Consider the following 13,585-nt stretch of genomic DNA (forward strand, 5'->3'; position numbering starts at 1 on the left):
AAAACGGATCGGGTAAAAAAAGAAATGTGTCGTTTTCATCTGGTGCTGCCACGTGGCACTCCATCTAAAATAAGGGTATTTTTGTTCCAAAGTGTGATGAGAGGGGTATAGATAGCCCAATAGTATTACGATAGGTATTCTTAGACCATTTTCGAAAGTACAAGGGTATATTTAGCCATTTGCCGATAATTTAATCGATATACTCAATTAGATGAAAAAATTTGATTCCTTTTCAAATGTTTATATTGCTTATAGAATAATGCTAACAGTTCCTATAATAGCTGCCTCAATGAAAAGAAGTTTTTAAAAATTAAAATTGATAAAATCTACTTAACATCAATAATGTCTAAAGAAAAATTAAATAAGTTGACCATATTATCAATTAATTATTAGAAGAAATCGATTAAAAATTTTGTATCTTAAAAAATTAGAAGAATATACTTCAAATATATATATATATCAGAACCTTTTTTAAAAGAATTAGGGGTCACTTTAGGTGCTTGAGCCGTCACCCGTGACAAAATGAGTAGCTTTGGTATTGCTAAATGCAAGCAAGTCTTGGACGATTATGTGTAAAAATTAATAAGTCCAGTCTTCTCCAACAAACATTATGAAAGATCTGTCGGATTTCAAGAATCTATCGGTTCGAGGCATAGTCAATTGAAGTCCTCAACGGTGGCAAGACGATTATCAGTTTTCCACATATTCTGCAACTTGGACCTTTCATGTCTTATGGCATGTTTGACCAAACTTTTTTTTGTCAAAAGTATTATTTTTCATATTTGATCAAATTTTTAGAAGAAAAAAAATATTTTTGAGAAGAAGTAAAAGGAGTTTTTCAGAAACATAAATTTTTTTTTCCCCAAAAACACTTAGAAAAATACACTTTGAAGCAGTTTTTAAACGCTTGGTCAAACAATAATTACTGTTCAAAAATACTTTTCAAATTAATTAGTCAAATACAACTTGCTTCTCACCAAAATAAGTAGATTTTAGAAGCTTGGCCAAACAGACTATTAATTAGAAGCCGTTGGACAACATGATTTTCTTCCTTGGTAAGTAGCCCATTTGGCCAAACTTCTAAAATCAGCTTATTTTGAGAGCTACTTTTCTCAAAAATACTTTTCAAAAAAATATTTTTGGTGATAAACAGTTTGTGTTTGATTAATTAATTTGAAAAATACTTTTGAGCGATAATTTGTGTTTGACCAAGCTTTTAAAAACTGGTTCTAAGTATATTTTTTTTCCCTCAAAAGTACTTCTTGGAAAAGTGCTTTTGGAGAAAAAATATTTTTTTCTGCTTCTCCTCAAAAATATTTTTTTCCTTCTAAAAGGTTAGTCAAACACCTCAATTTTTGAAAAAAATAATACTTTTGGCCAAAAAATCACTTTTGACAAAAATAAAATATATTTGGCCAGACAGACTATAGATAAACGACCCCTTAAATCACTAATTTATTAGTAAGTACTATTGTACTAAGGGGTAGCGCCTTTACCAAAAATTTCTCTATTTTAGGACTCGAACTCCGAGACATCCGTCCTGAAACTTATAATCTTACCTAGAGTTTCTTGTTCTTTCAAGTTGTACTAATTTACCACTTAAGAAAATTGCCAAATCAACCAAGACTGTCAAATTTGTTTACTTGAAACTAGCCGCCATATAAATACACACGAAAGTTAGGTAAGATTAGCATTTCTTTGGACTGCAATTGGTTCTTTATCTAAACGAAGAACTAAAATCCGAGCTTTACTCACGTTAATTTCAGATTCATTCTCCCCTGGCGTTATCCATTTTGTTATGTTACATATGAGAGTTCCTTTAATTTGAAGCTAAATTACAGTTCCAAACATTAGTAAAATCTAATTAACCGAAGCGTGACATTGTTTTGTGATCTGGTGGAGATACTAAAGTTGATTCCTTTTCCTGTTCCTCAAACTACAAAACAAGCATATGAAAGTGAACTAATACCTAATTGTACTAAATTATTTTTCTTCTCTCTTTACTGAATCCCAAACAATAATATGATAATGATGTGCACAAATATGATCGCAGCAGCGCCTTATTCTTTAATATAAGCATATGTTTCTGCATAAATCATTCTTCAATTCCTCGATTTGCACCAGTCAATCCATCAAGATGTCTAATTCTAGTGTCAACTCTGCAAAGCCAGTTCACATATTATTTTTCCCTAGTGGTTTGGGAGTCGGACAAATGGTTCCATTTTTACGACTAGCTTCCGTGTTAGCTTCACAGAAATGTAAAATCACCTTCATCACAATGAAACTTGAAATCTTTACTACAACGTCGAAACTCATCACCAACTTTTTCTCCAATTACCCTGAAATCAAGCAACTAGATTTTCATATTCTTCCTTTGAATACCTCAGCTTCCAAAATTAATGATCCTTTCATCATACAAATTGATGCCATTAGTAACTCACTTCCCCAGCTCGGCCCTCTGATAGATTCTTTGAATGAACCAGTTTCTGCAATTGTCTCCGATTTTATTATTGCATCAAGTCTTTCACAAGTTTCTATTAATCTCAACATTCCCCTTTACATTATCTCAACGACATCAGCTAAATTTTACTCTACTGTAGCTTACCTTCCAGTACTGCTGTCCGAAAATCCTACTGCATTTAAAAACCTTTCAAGCAATCTCGAGATCCCAGGTTTAGGATCGGTTCCAAAATCAAGCATCCCTCGTTCATGGCTGGATGATTCACCTTCAAACTATGTCTTGAAAGCCTATTTGCTGCCAAATTCTCGATCTCTCCCTCAAGTGACCGGTGTTTTTCTGAACACCTTTGAATGGTTTGAACCAGAAACAATTGCTGCCCTCGATGAAGGAAGACTAACAAGTTCTCTTCCACTTGTTTTTCCTGTTGGTCCTGTGGGAAATAACAAGCTAGGAGAAGACAATCAGTTTCCATGGTTAGATGAACAACCTGCTGAATCAGTTGTTTATGTTAGCTTTGGTACTAGAGAGCCGATTTCTTCACAACAATTAAGAGAAATAGGGAAAGGACTAGAGATATGTGGATATAAGTTTATATGGGTGCTAAAAGAAGAGCTTCTGGAGTTGTTTGGAAGTACAGTCCTGGATGAGATGGAAAAGAAAGGGAAAATAGTGAAAGCAGGGGAGTATGAGGAAGCCATTATAGAACATCCAGCCATTGGACTTTTCATGAACCAGTGCGAATGGGATTCAGTGATGAATGCAGCTTGGTCAGGAGTACCAATTCTGGCATGGCCACAACATGGTGATCAAAAGTTCAATGCAGAAGTTGTAGAGAAGGCGGGATTGGGGAGGTGGGTAAAAGAATGGGGTTGGGGCGAGGAAAATCTAGTAAACGGTGAAGAGATGGCAAAGATGGTGAAAAACTTGATGGGAGATGTTGATATGAAGGTTAAGGCTATGAAAGTGAGGGAACAGGCTAGAAAGGCCAAGGGAGTCGGAGGGAGCTCTGAGAAGAGGCTCAGGAAATTCATCGAAACGTTACAAGCAGAAGAAAAATGATGTATCTGCACCATTATTGGAAAGCTTGTTATCAACACTTCCTCTCAATTCTTCCTTTAGTTGTATAACTTATTGTAAATAGAACTTGTATGTTGTTAAAGCCAAAAGATTCGCAGAACTTAACAGACCATAACACATCGTCAAAATAAAATAAAGCTTATCCAGTTACCTCAAAACGTTAAAGAAGTAAAAGGAAAGATGGACAGGGATTCTGGAGAGAGTTCTGGAAAGAAAAATGCTGAGGAAACACCTAAGGCATTCAGAAAGCATATAAAAAGTACAGAAAATACAGTCAGAAGAGAACACACAAAGAAAGCAAAAGGATATGTAGAATTATTCGCCCTTTGGCATAAATTCAGATGCCCCCATATGACTAAAACTGCACGGAACTACCATTTAGTTAGACATTGTTCTTTGAAATAACATCAAAAGATATTCCATTTTGTTGAAGCCTGTCTTGGAGGTCTGTCGCGCCAAACACAATCCCAGGGGGGAAAACACCTCCCTTTGGAAGATTATCTCGTTCCTTGAGCAAAATGAGGGCACACTGGACAAGAATGATAGGAGTTGTCAAATAACCAATCTCAGGTCCCATTACTCTTGTAATTATCTCCGTATCGGGTTTCCTGTTTCCTTGTGATGCAAGACTGTCGTCACTAAATCCATGTCCAACAAACCACATCTTAAAGGTAGCACTTGCCACTTCATCTTCAGTTGGACCTTTTTTCCTGAACCATCCAAGACTGAACAATGAAGGGAATTTCAAGAGCAGCCATCTGCCGATACCAGTTTTACCAAAGAGACCAATGAAAACCCCAACTGTAATGAAACGAATAACTCCTAACAGAGATTTCGAAGCTATCTTCACACCAAAGTGCGCTGGCTTTATGGTTGACCAAAAAGCCTCCCTCCTTTCAATCTGTTCAGTGCTTTCTTTAACACCAGGTAAACCACCAGGATTTTCAGCCAAACATGAAAGTGTTCTCCGCACTACAATTGCATCTGCTGATGGTAGCTTTACAGCCCAAACACCAACTTCCTTTAGGTGGTCCAGCAATGGACCTTTAGGAGGACGAGGACCAGGAATCTGAGACAAACAGGAAAATATTAGAGAGTGAGAGAGAGATAAAATGTTTCGCAGATCTAATGTGTTATTTAATAGGGAAGGCATGAATGATGTTGTCCCCATAGCTGCGTGGTACATACGTATGTCCATGTGCAATGTAAAATTTAGCAAATATAGCAGGTATCACATATATAGAGTCCATTTAACAATTAATCTCTATTACATACTCATTCATGTCATATACATCGATCATAAAGTTTATAAATCCCCATCATCTACTCATCCATGCCACCAGAAATCAACCATAAGGTTCATGAATCCCCATCATTCACATAAATATGCTTATCCATCATAAGGTTTATGAATCCTTACTGTATACTCATCAACATCATCAAATATTGACTACAACATGCGTCCTACAGAAACAGTTAAATTGGGTTCTCAAAGTTCCAAATGTAAAATACATTGTATAACATTCTGCAAATGAGGAAAACGACCGTAATGTAATTGACTTTGGATTTTGACTAAAATTCACATGTTTGAACACATAATGACCAATTGACTTCTAAACTGTAAAGGATCAATTGCTTCTTAACCTGCAGCATTGCTCTCTTGGAACAAAAGAATAGTGAAGATAGAAAGTTATGCAACGATTTGACATATGTTGTTGTTTCAAGCCTTCCCAGGGCAGAGCATATAATCGTTTCTAGGTCTCTGCATTATTTCCACTGCATTCAGATCTAATTCCACTAGTTTTTCTCATTATTCATGCAATCTTTTTAAAGGACAATCATTTCTCAAATTAGCATCCTCTCTGCAGCCTATGTACCATCACTCCCTGCCACCTAATCGGCCCACCACAAGACTAGATAGTAGTGCTGCATCAAATAGTTGTTGGCTGTGGCAAGTAGACTGATAGAACTACTTGTTGTAAATGTTTATCTGTGCGTGCCTCAATTAGAAGAAAGAAAACAGAAAAGAAAACACGAAGCATGAAACTAGAGATTCTCATGGCAGTAGTCACATTTTAATACCACTTACAGATTACAATCCAGCTGTTTTGGGGTCATAAGAACAGATAACAATCTACAATCCAACTTTATATTAATCCATCGTCCCATGATACAAGATTTAAGTGTCAACTGGTTAAAATCAAAGAGGGATTATTGCCTGCTAAAAGCACACTTCCGGTACATCCGTTTCCATTTCTTTTGATTCATGCTATCTAGTCGACCATTTAAATTTACCTAATATTTTCCCCACAAAGAATGCAGGAGTTGCCAGAAACCGTGAATTATGGCAAGCCAGATCTAAATTTATGATTAACACGTAAATGTTGGTTATATTTTCTCCACATTAGTGTAAGGGCTTCAAAAAGGGGTTCATATAAATCTTGAGCTAGTCCACCCATAGCCTTCAAGGTTTTGTGTTGGATGCTCAAATTCTTTCGCATGGTATCAAGTCAACATTTGATAAGTACATTCACATGCTCGTAATCCCGCGTTCTAGTCCACAAAGAGGGTGTAACGTTATATTTGTCCTACATGAGCAGTGTACTTTCAAAAAAGTTCATAGAAGTCTAGGACTCCTGCAGGCATAGTCTTAAAAGTTTTTTGGGTTGGATGCATAGATTCTTTCCAATCAGCTTCATTAAGAATTTGTAAAGATCTTCATACATATTGATTCACATTTGACCCGTGTACCAGTGTTGAGAAGGGTATTACATAAAAGAGACTAGATGTAGAAGGGTAGTTTAGTCTATTTAACTGTAGAGTATTAAGTAATGTCGGATAGATGAACTAGTTAGAATTAGTTGATGTATATATGTTTGTACTGTCAGTTACAGTAATAACATAATTCATTTTCCCCAATTATTTCTCTCTCTAAACTCCTAGTGCTCTCTCGTCTCTCTTTCTGCTCTCCATTTCCAATTAGGGTTCATCAGAATTGATCCCTTTGATTTCATCATGGTATCAGAGCCATGAGCTTCAGATTCGAGCTCGTGGATTCGATCTCTATTTTCTGCTTCTAATCTCTCATCAATCAGTTCTCGTTCTTATCTCTAGCTCAATCTTTCAATTTCAACGGCGATTGAAGATCTCGACCACGCCTCTGCAGAAACTACTTCAAAGGCATCGTCTGATGATGAATTTGAAGAAGGAATTACAGTTGCAGTTACTCTCTCTATCTTGCCCCAGGGGATACCAGTGGCATCTCTCTGATCTCTTTCTAATTGACAAGCTCCGATAATTACTCAGTGTGGTATCGCTCTATGTGAATTGCTCTGTTAGGTCGGAAGAAGCTCGGAATGGTGGATGGAACGTGGAAGGAGAGATTTCGCAACAAGTACTGGTATCAATGGAAAAGGTGTAATGCAATTGTTCTGTCATGGCTAATGAACTCTGTGGCTCCAAATTTAGTGAGCGGTATTGCTTATGCAACAAATGCACATGCCGTCTGGGAAGATCTTAGAGAAAGGTTCAATAAGGTCAATGATACTCGTTCATTCAATCTACACAAAGACATTGCAACCCTAACACAAGGTAACTCATCTATTTCTGTATATTACTCAAAGTTAAAGGACTTATGGGATGAGTTTGATGCCCTAATGACTTCCCCTGGATGTGATTGTCCAAAATCAAAGGATTTCCTTGTGTTTCTTCAAAGACTGAGAGTATATCAGTTCCTCATGGGGCTTAATGACTCGTATATGCAAGCTAGAAGTCAAATTCTATTAATGGTTCCCTTACCTAATGTCAACCAAGCTTATGCCGTGCTTATTAGTGATGAAAGCCAAAGGGCTATAGCAGCTACTACAGGTATCCTTGGAGCTACTCCTACTGTGAATATGAATGTCAACAACTTTGAGTCCACAACCCTATATAGCTCCAGACCTGGCAACAATCAGAAGTTTAAGAAGAATTACAACATACAATGTGAATTTTGCAAGATTAAAGGGCATAGTAACGAGAACTGTTACAAGATTGTAGGGTATCCTGCCGACTTCAAGTTCAAAAAGAAGAGTGGTTCAGGAGGTAATAATGCCTATAGTGCCTTGGCTGAGTGTGAAAACCAAAGCCCTACTGATAGCACATCCCCACAGAAGCCATTTACTGGGCAGAATATGGGCAGAATGAGTGCTCCACAGATGGCATATACTGGACAACACATGAGTGTGATTGGTGCTCCTCAGATGACACAAACTGGCCAGCAGTTGGAAACTCAAGCCAGGTTTTCTAATGCTGCCTCAGCCACTCCATCGGCACCTCTTGCCTGTACCTTCACCAATGAGCAATATGATCAAATTTTACAAATGCTTAACAAAGCTACCTGCTCCTCATCCTCTTCATCTGCAAATGTAGCAGGTATAAGTAGTGCTTGCTTGGCTTCTGTCTCTAGTGAACAATAAACAGAAGAAACAGATACAGATAGTGCCTGCTTGGCTTCTAACTCTAATAGTCAACAGGAGTGGATTATTGACACTGGTGCTACAAATCATATGGTGTCTAACATTAACCTACTAGATCAGTCTTCTGTTGTACCAGTTAAGTCTAAGAAGGTGTTTCTGCCTATTGGTGATGTCACACAAGTTACACATATAGGTGCCAGTCCTATTTCTGACAGAAGCATACTCAAGAATGTTTTTTATCTCCCAGAGTTTAAGTACAACTTGCTATCAGTCTCTAAGGTGACTAGAGGTTTATGTTGTTGTGTGGCATTCTTTCCTAACTTTTGTATCTTCCAGGATCTCTTCAATGGGAGGATGAGGGAGATTGGTAAGGAAGAGGATGGGCTCTACATTCTACTCAACCAACCTCCTGGAAAGCCTGTGGCAATATCATTAGCAGCTCAAGCTTGTAATGCAGGGAATAAAGTGGACATTGCACTTTGGCACAGAAGACTTGGCCATGTCTCCTCTATAGTTCTAAAGAGAATGTTTTCCTGTACTTTATCACATATATCTGCTACTGTCAATAAGTGTAGTGTTTGTCCCTGTGCTAAACAGCCTAGACTTCCATTTCCACCTAGTAGCATTAAAAGCATAAGTGCATTTGACATGATTCATGTGGATGTATGGGGCCCCTACAAAACTGCTACATTTGATAGTAATAAATACTTTTTGACAATTGTTGATGACTACACTAGAATGACTTGGCTCTTTCTGTTAAAACTCAAGACTGATGTCTGTGTGTGGCCTTGCAACAGTTTCTAATGTATGTGAGTACTCAGTTCAACAAAATAGTTAAAGTTGTGAGGACTGACAATGGTACAGAATTTGTTAACAGTGTATGTGAGGATATGTTCAAGAAACTAGGAATTGTTCATCAAAGAACCTGTGCATACAGTCCTCAGCAGAATGGAGTTGCTGAGAGAAAGCATAGGCACATTTTAGAGGTAACAAGGGCAATCAGATTTCAGGCCTCTATTCCTCTTAAGTTTTAGGGCCATTGTATACTTGCAGCAATTTATCTCATCAAGATGCCTTCACTTGTCACTGGAGGCAGATCTCCTTATGAGCTGCTGTATAGTAGGAAACCTCAGTTGGAACATTTAAGGGTGCTAGGTTGCCTTTGTTATGCCAAAGTTGTGCAGGAAACTGACAAGTTTCAAACCAGAACAAGGATGGCAGTCCATATGGGGTATTCAGATGTTCAGAAAGGGTATATTCTCTATAACTTGTCCAACCATGTGTTCTTTGTTAATAGAGATGTAGCCTTCAAAGAAGAGGTGTTTCCCTTTCAAACAAGCACCTCCTCTCCTGCACCTGTGTATGTTCCAGATGAGTACTCAAATTCACCCGTTGAGCCTCAAACTAGTCCTACACATAGGTCATCTACTGAATCTTCTAGTGTTGTTCCTAACAATCCCAATCTCAGCATAAATGATACCTCAAATACAGAATCTACTAGTGAGGGAGACTCAACAACTTCAGCTACATCACCTCCAATGGAGACTAATGATGCTGCCACTATCAGAAGATCCACTAGGGAGAAGAATCCTCCTATTTGGTTGAAGGATTTTGTTACCCTCAATGTTCACAAGGATGTTCTATATGCCATATCCAATTATGTGTCCTATGAGAGGCTGACTCCCAAGTATCAAGCTTACATAGCAGCCTTCTCCTCTATTGTGGAGCCTAATACCTATGAAGAAGCCAGTAGAGATCCCAGGTGGATAGAAGCAATGAAATTTGAGATTGCTGCACTTGAAGACAATCATACCTGGGACATTGTGTCTCTACCAGCTGGTAAACATCCAATTGGTTGCAAATGGATCTACAGAATTAAATATAAGGCCACAGGAGAGGTTGAAAGATTCAAAGCCCAACTGGTTGCAAAGGGATACAGCCAACAGGAGGGTATTGACTATCAGGAGACTTTTTCTCATGTAGTCAAGATGGTTACAGTTAGAACTGTTTTAGCAATTGCAGCTGCCAAGAAGTGGCACATACATCAAATGGATGTCTACAATGCATTCCTCGAAGGGGATTTGCATGATGAGATTTATATGGACTTACCACAAGGATTTAAGAGCCAGGGGGAGTCAAGACCAGTTTGCAGGCTCATAAAATCCTTGTATGGTCTCAAGCAAGCACCAAGGCAATAGAATGCCAAGTTAACAGAGGCACTACTTAGCTTTGGTTTTCTGCAGAGCCAGCATGACCATTCCTTGTTTGTCCAAAAGACTGAGGGTGGCATCACAGTTGTACTAGTTTATGTTGATGACCTGCTGATAACTGGGACACATATTAGTCTTATTACTAAGACAAAAACAAAACTGCAACAAGCTTTCAAGATGAAGGATCTAGGAGACCTAAAGTACTTTCTTGGTATAGAATTTGCTAGATCAGAGCAGGGCCTGTTGATGCATCAAAGGAAATATGCTCTAGAACTTATCTCTGGAGTGGGGTTAGGGGCAGCCAAGCTAGCTGTTACACGTCTTGAAACATATATCAAACTTACCACTAAGGAGTTTGATGATCATGTGGGAACAAATAACAAAGAGCAGGATGAACTACTATCTGATGTAAGAAGTTACCAGAGATTGATAGGAAAACTTCTTTATCTTACAGTAACAAGGCCTGACATAGCATACAATGTTCAAACATTGAGTCAGTTCTTGCAAAGTCCTAAGAAGTCACATATGGAGGCTGCTTTGAGAGTTGTACGATATGTGAAAAATCAGCCAGGACAAGGTATTCTATTATCAAGATATAACAAGGACACAGTCACGGCATACTGTGATGCAGACTGGGCAGTCTGCCCTCATACCAGAAAATCTGTTACAGGCTCTCTCATTAAGTTTGGTGACTCTCTAGTATCTTGGAAGTCAAAGAAGCATAGTACAATTTCTAGAAGTTCTGCAGAAGCTGAATATAGAAGTTTAGCATCCTCGGTTGCAGAACTAACATGGCTGTTGGGACTGATCAAAGACACGGGAGTCGAGGTCAAACTGCCTGTAACTGTCCTCTGTGATAGCAAATCAGCATTGCAGATTGCTGCAAATCCTGTGTTTCATGAACGGACCAAGCATATCGACATAGACTGCCACTTTATTAGGGAGAAAATTCAAGAAGGATTAGTCAGAACAGAGTATGTGACAACAAGAGATCAACTAGCTGATATTCTGACAAAGAGCTTGAACAAAGTGCAACATGAGTACCTGAATTCCAAGCTAGGTGTTTTTGATATCTTTACACCACCTAGCTTGACGGGGTGTGTTGAGAAGGGTATTACATAAAAGAGACTAGATGTTAGTTTAGTCTATTTAACTGTAGAGTATTAAGTAATGTCGGTTAGATGAATTAATTAGAATTAGTTGATGTATATATGTTTGTACTGTCAGTTACAGTAATAAGAGACAAGGGTGAGTTGATCTAGTAGTAAGCACCCTTCACTTCCAACCAAGAGGTTGTGAGTTCGAGTCACCCCAAGAGCAAGGTGGGGAGTTCTTGGAGGGAGGGAGCCGAGGGTCTATCGGAAACAAACTCTCTACCCAGGGTAGGGGTAAGGTCTGCATACACACTATCCTCCCCAGACACCACTAGTGGGATTATATTGTTGTTGATGTTTACTGTCAGTTACAGTAATAACAGAATTCATTTTCCTCGATTGTTTCTCTCTCTAAACTCCCAGTGCTCTCTCGTCTCTCTTTCTGCTCTCCATTTCCAATTAGGGTTCATCAGAATTGATCCCTTTGATTTCATCAACCAGTCATGTTATGTTGTTGACTAACAAGCTCTATAACTGGATAACTAGCACTGATGACCTCATTACATTGGATGTTTTAGTAAGCAAATGAAATCATAAAATCTTACCACAGGACGGGGCCTCTTGGGCCTGGAGCGCCTGAGCTCCTGTAATTTGTCCGCGTTAGCCACACCTAGCACCGCCGACTCATACGTCGCGAAGTTTCCAACAATTCTCTTGTCCGATTCCAGACTAAGGTAAGCCTCAACCTGATTAGGAACAGCCGGCGGCAGCCACTGTCTCGAATTGAACATCAAGCCCAATTCAGCAGGCACAGAATCAAACCCACAAGCCGAAACAATCAAAGAGCCCATATCCACAGCCTTCTCATGGTACTTCACTTCCATCCTCTCCATAAACTCGGGCTCCCCACATATATCCAAGTAATCGCAACCCGAATCAACACAGGCCTCAACGACGGGCTCACCGTACAGACGAAATGGGCCGACACAATTAAGAATGATCTTAGCCTGAGAAGCGAGGTGGCGGAGAGAAGATGGGTCGGTTGTGTCGGCGGTGAGGATTGGAATTTGGGGTGGTGGGTTTGGACGGGCTGCCCATTGGAGAGCCTGGGAAAGTTTGGAACTGTTACGGCCCGCTATAGCTAAGCTTTTTAATGGGGAAGAGGGAGCGTTGAGGAATTTGAGAGCTTCTCTAATGACGTATTTGCCTGTAAAACCTGAGGCACCTAAGATTATCACGTCGTAAGTTGGGTTTGGATTGAGATTTTGAGACATTTTTAGATCGGAAATCAAATACTAGTTGGATAGTGTGATTCGTTTTCGTCTTTGGATTGCTAATCAGTGGAGAGATAGAGAGTGAACTTTGAGACGAATAGAGAGGGGACTGGAAATGCGTGCCTCAACTGCCATGATCCCGTGATTCTCTCCCAGAATCTGAGAGAAAGATAATGGATCTTATTTCATTTTTCAGTCACAAATTCAAACACGGTTCTATGGTGTAGTGGTTAGCACTCTGGACTTTGAATCCAGCGACCTGGGTTCGACTCCCGGTAGGACCTATCTCCTTTTTCTTCTTTTTTCTTTTATTTTTTCCCTCTCTTTGTTCATTGTTCCTATATCTTTTCCTGTTCATTTTACTCCAAAAGCGCACTCAAAATGTCATGTCTTTAGAATTGGGATACGTCCGATGTTAACCTATCTGATCAAACTTTTTAGAATTAATTTAATTCAACAATTTGCTATTTGCATTGGATTCTTCTCAACTTAGCAAACCTCTCTATAACATTGTCATTTGTTCTGATTTTTTTTTTTTTGTTATAGTAAAATGTTGTCATAGAAAATATACATTATAACATAATATAAAAATCCTGTCCGAAAAAAACGTGACTTTTATAGTAAATGATTATTATATAGGAATGTTGTTATAGATATGTCTAACTGTATTTCGTTATAAAAATTGATCATCATAACACACTAATGAACTACATGAGGTAGAGGCATAGAGCAAACGCGAACTAATCAAAGACCCGTTTGAGCTCTCGCTTTTGCAAAAGATTCAAAAACCTCAACCAAAAAAAATCAAAATTTTATCAGAAAACGAAAATAAAGACGCTTCATAGTATCACGTCAATTATGACTTCTCATACATTTTGACATATGGGCATAGAGAGACATCTTACACTTGCTATCTGAAAGAAAAATAAAACATCTTATTGATTGTTGAAAGGATTTTTGGAAAAAATCACACTTTTCAAACTTACTCATATTTTTGGCAATTTCGGTAAAA

General features: G+C 38.5%; 2 protein-coding genes and 1 non-coding gene across 3 annotated transcripts; 2 read left to right on the forward strand and 1 right to left on the reverse strand.

Moving 5' to 3' along the window:
• Positions 1–1,993: 1,993 nt before the first annotated feature.
• LOC104092631 (UDP-glycosyltransferase 13-like) lies at positions 1,994–3,627 on the forward strand. Its single transcript, XM_009598275.4, has 2 exons — positions 1,994–3,547; positions 3,581–3,627. Exon 1 carries the CDS (start codon positions 2,081–2,083, stop codon positions 3,518–3,520), a length of 1,440 nt encoding a protein of 479 aa, XP_009596570.3. The 5' UTR covers positions 1,994–2,080; the 3' UTR covers positions 3,521–3,547; positions 3,581–3,627.
• A 114-nt stretch (positions 3,628–3,741) lies between these two features.
• Positions 3,742–12,778, reverse strand: LOC104092632 (probable mitochondrial saccharopine dehydrogenase-like oxidoreductase At5g39410). Its single transcript, XM_009598276.4, has 2 exons — positions 11,905–12,778; positions 3,742–4,607 (listed from the first exon to the last, which is right to left on the reverse strand). Exons 1-2 carry the CDS (start codon positions 12,571–12,573, stop codon positions 3,921–3,923), a joined length of 1,356 nt encoding a protein of 451 aa, XP_009596571.1. The 5' UTR covers positions 12,574–12,778; the 3' UTR covers positions 3,742–3,920.
• Positions 12,779–12,785: 7 nt separating this feature from the next.
• On the forward strand, positions 12,786–12,857 carry TRNAQ-UUG (transfer RNA glutamine (anticodon UUG)). The gene has a single exon. It is a non-coding gene; the product is annotated as a tRNA-Gln (tRNA).
• The last annotated feature ends 728 nt before the right edge of the window (positions 12,858–13,585 follow it).

This window comes from Nicotiana tomentosiformis, chromosome 2, assembly GCF_000390325.3.
Source record: "Nicotiana tomentosiformis chromosome 2, ASM39032v3, whole genome shotgun sequence".
Taxonomy (NCBI): Eukaryota; Viridiplantae; Streptophyta; class Magnoliopsida; order Solanales; family Solanaceae; genus Nicotiana; species Nicotiana tomentosiformis.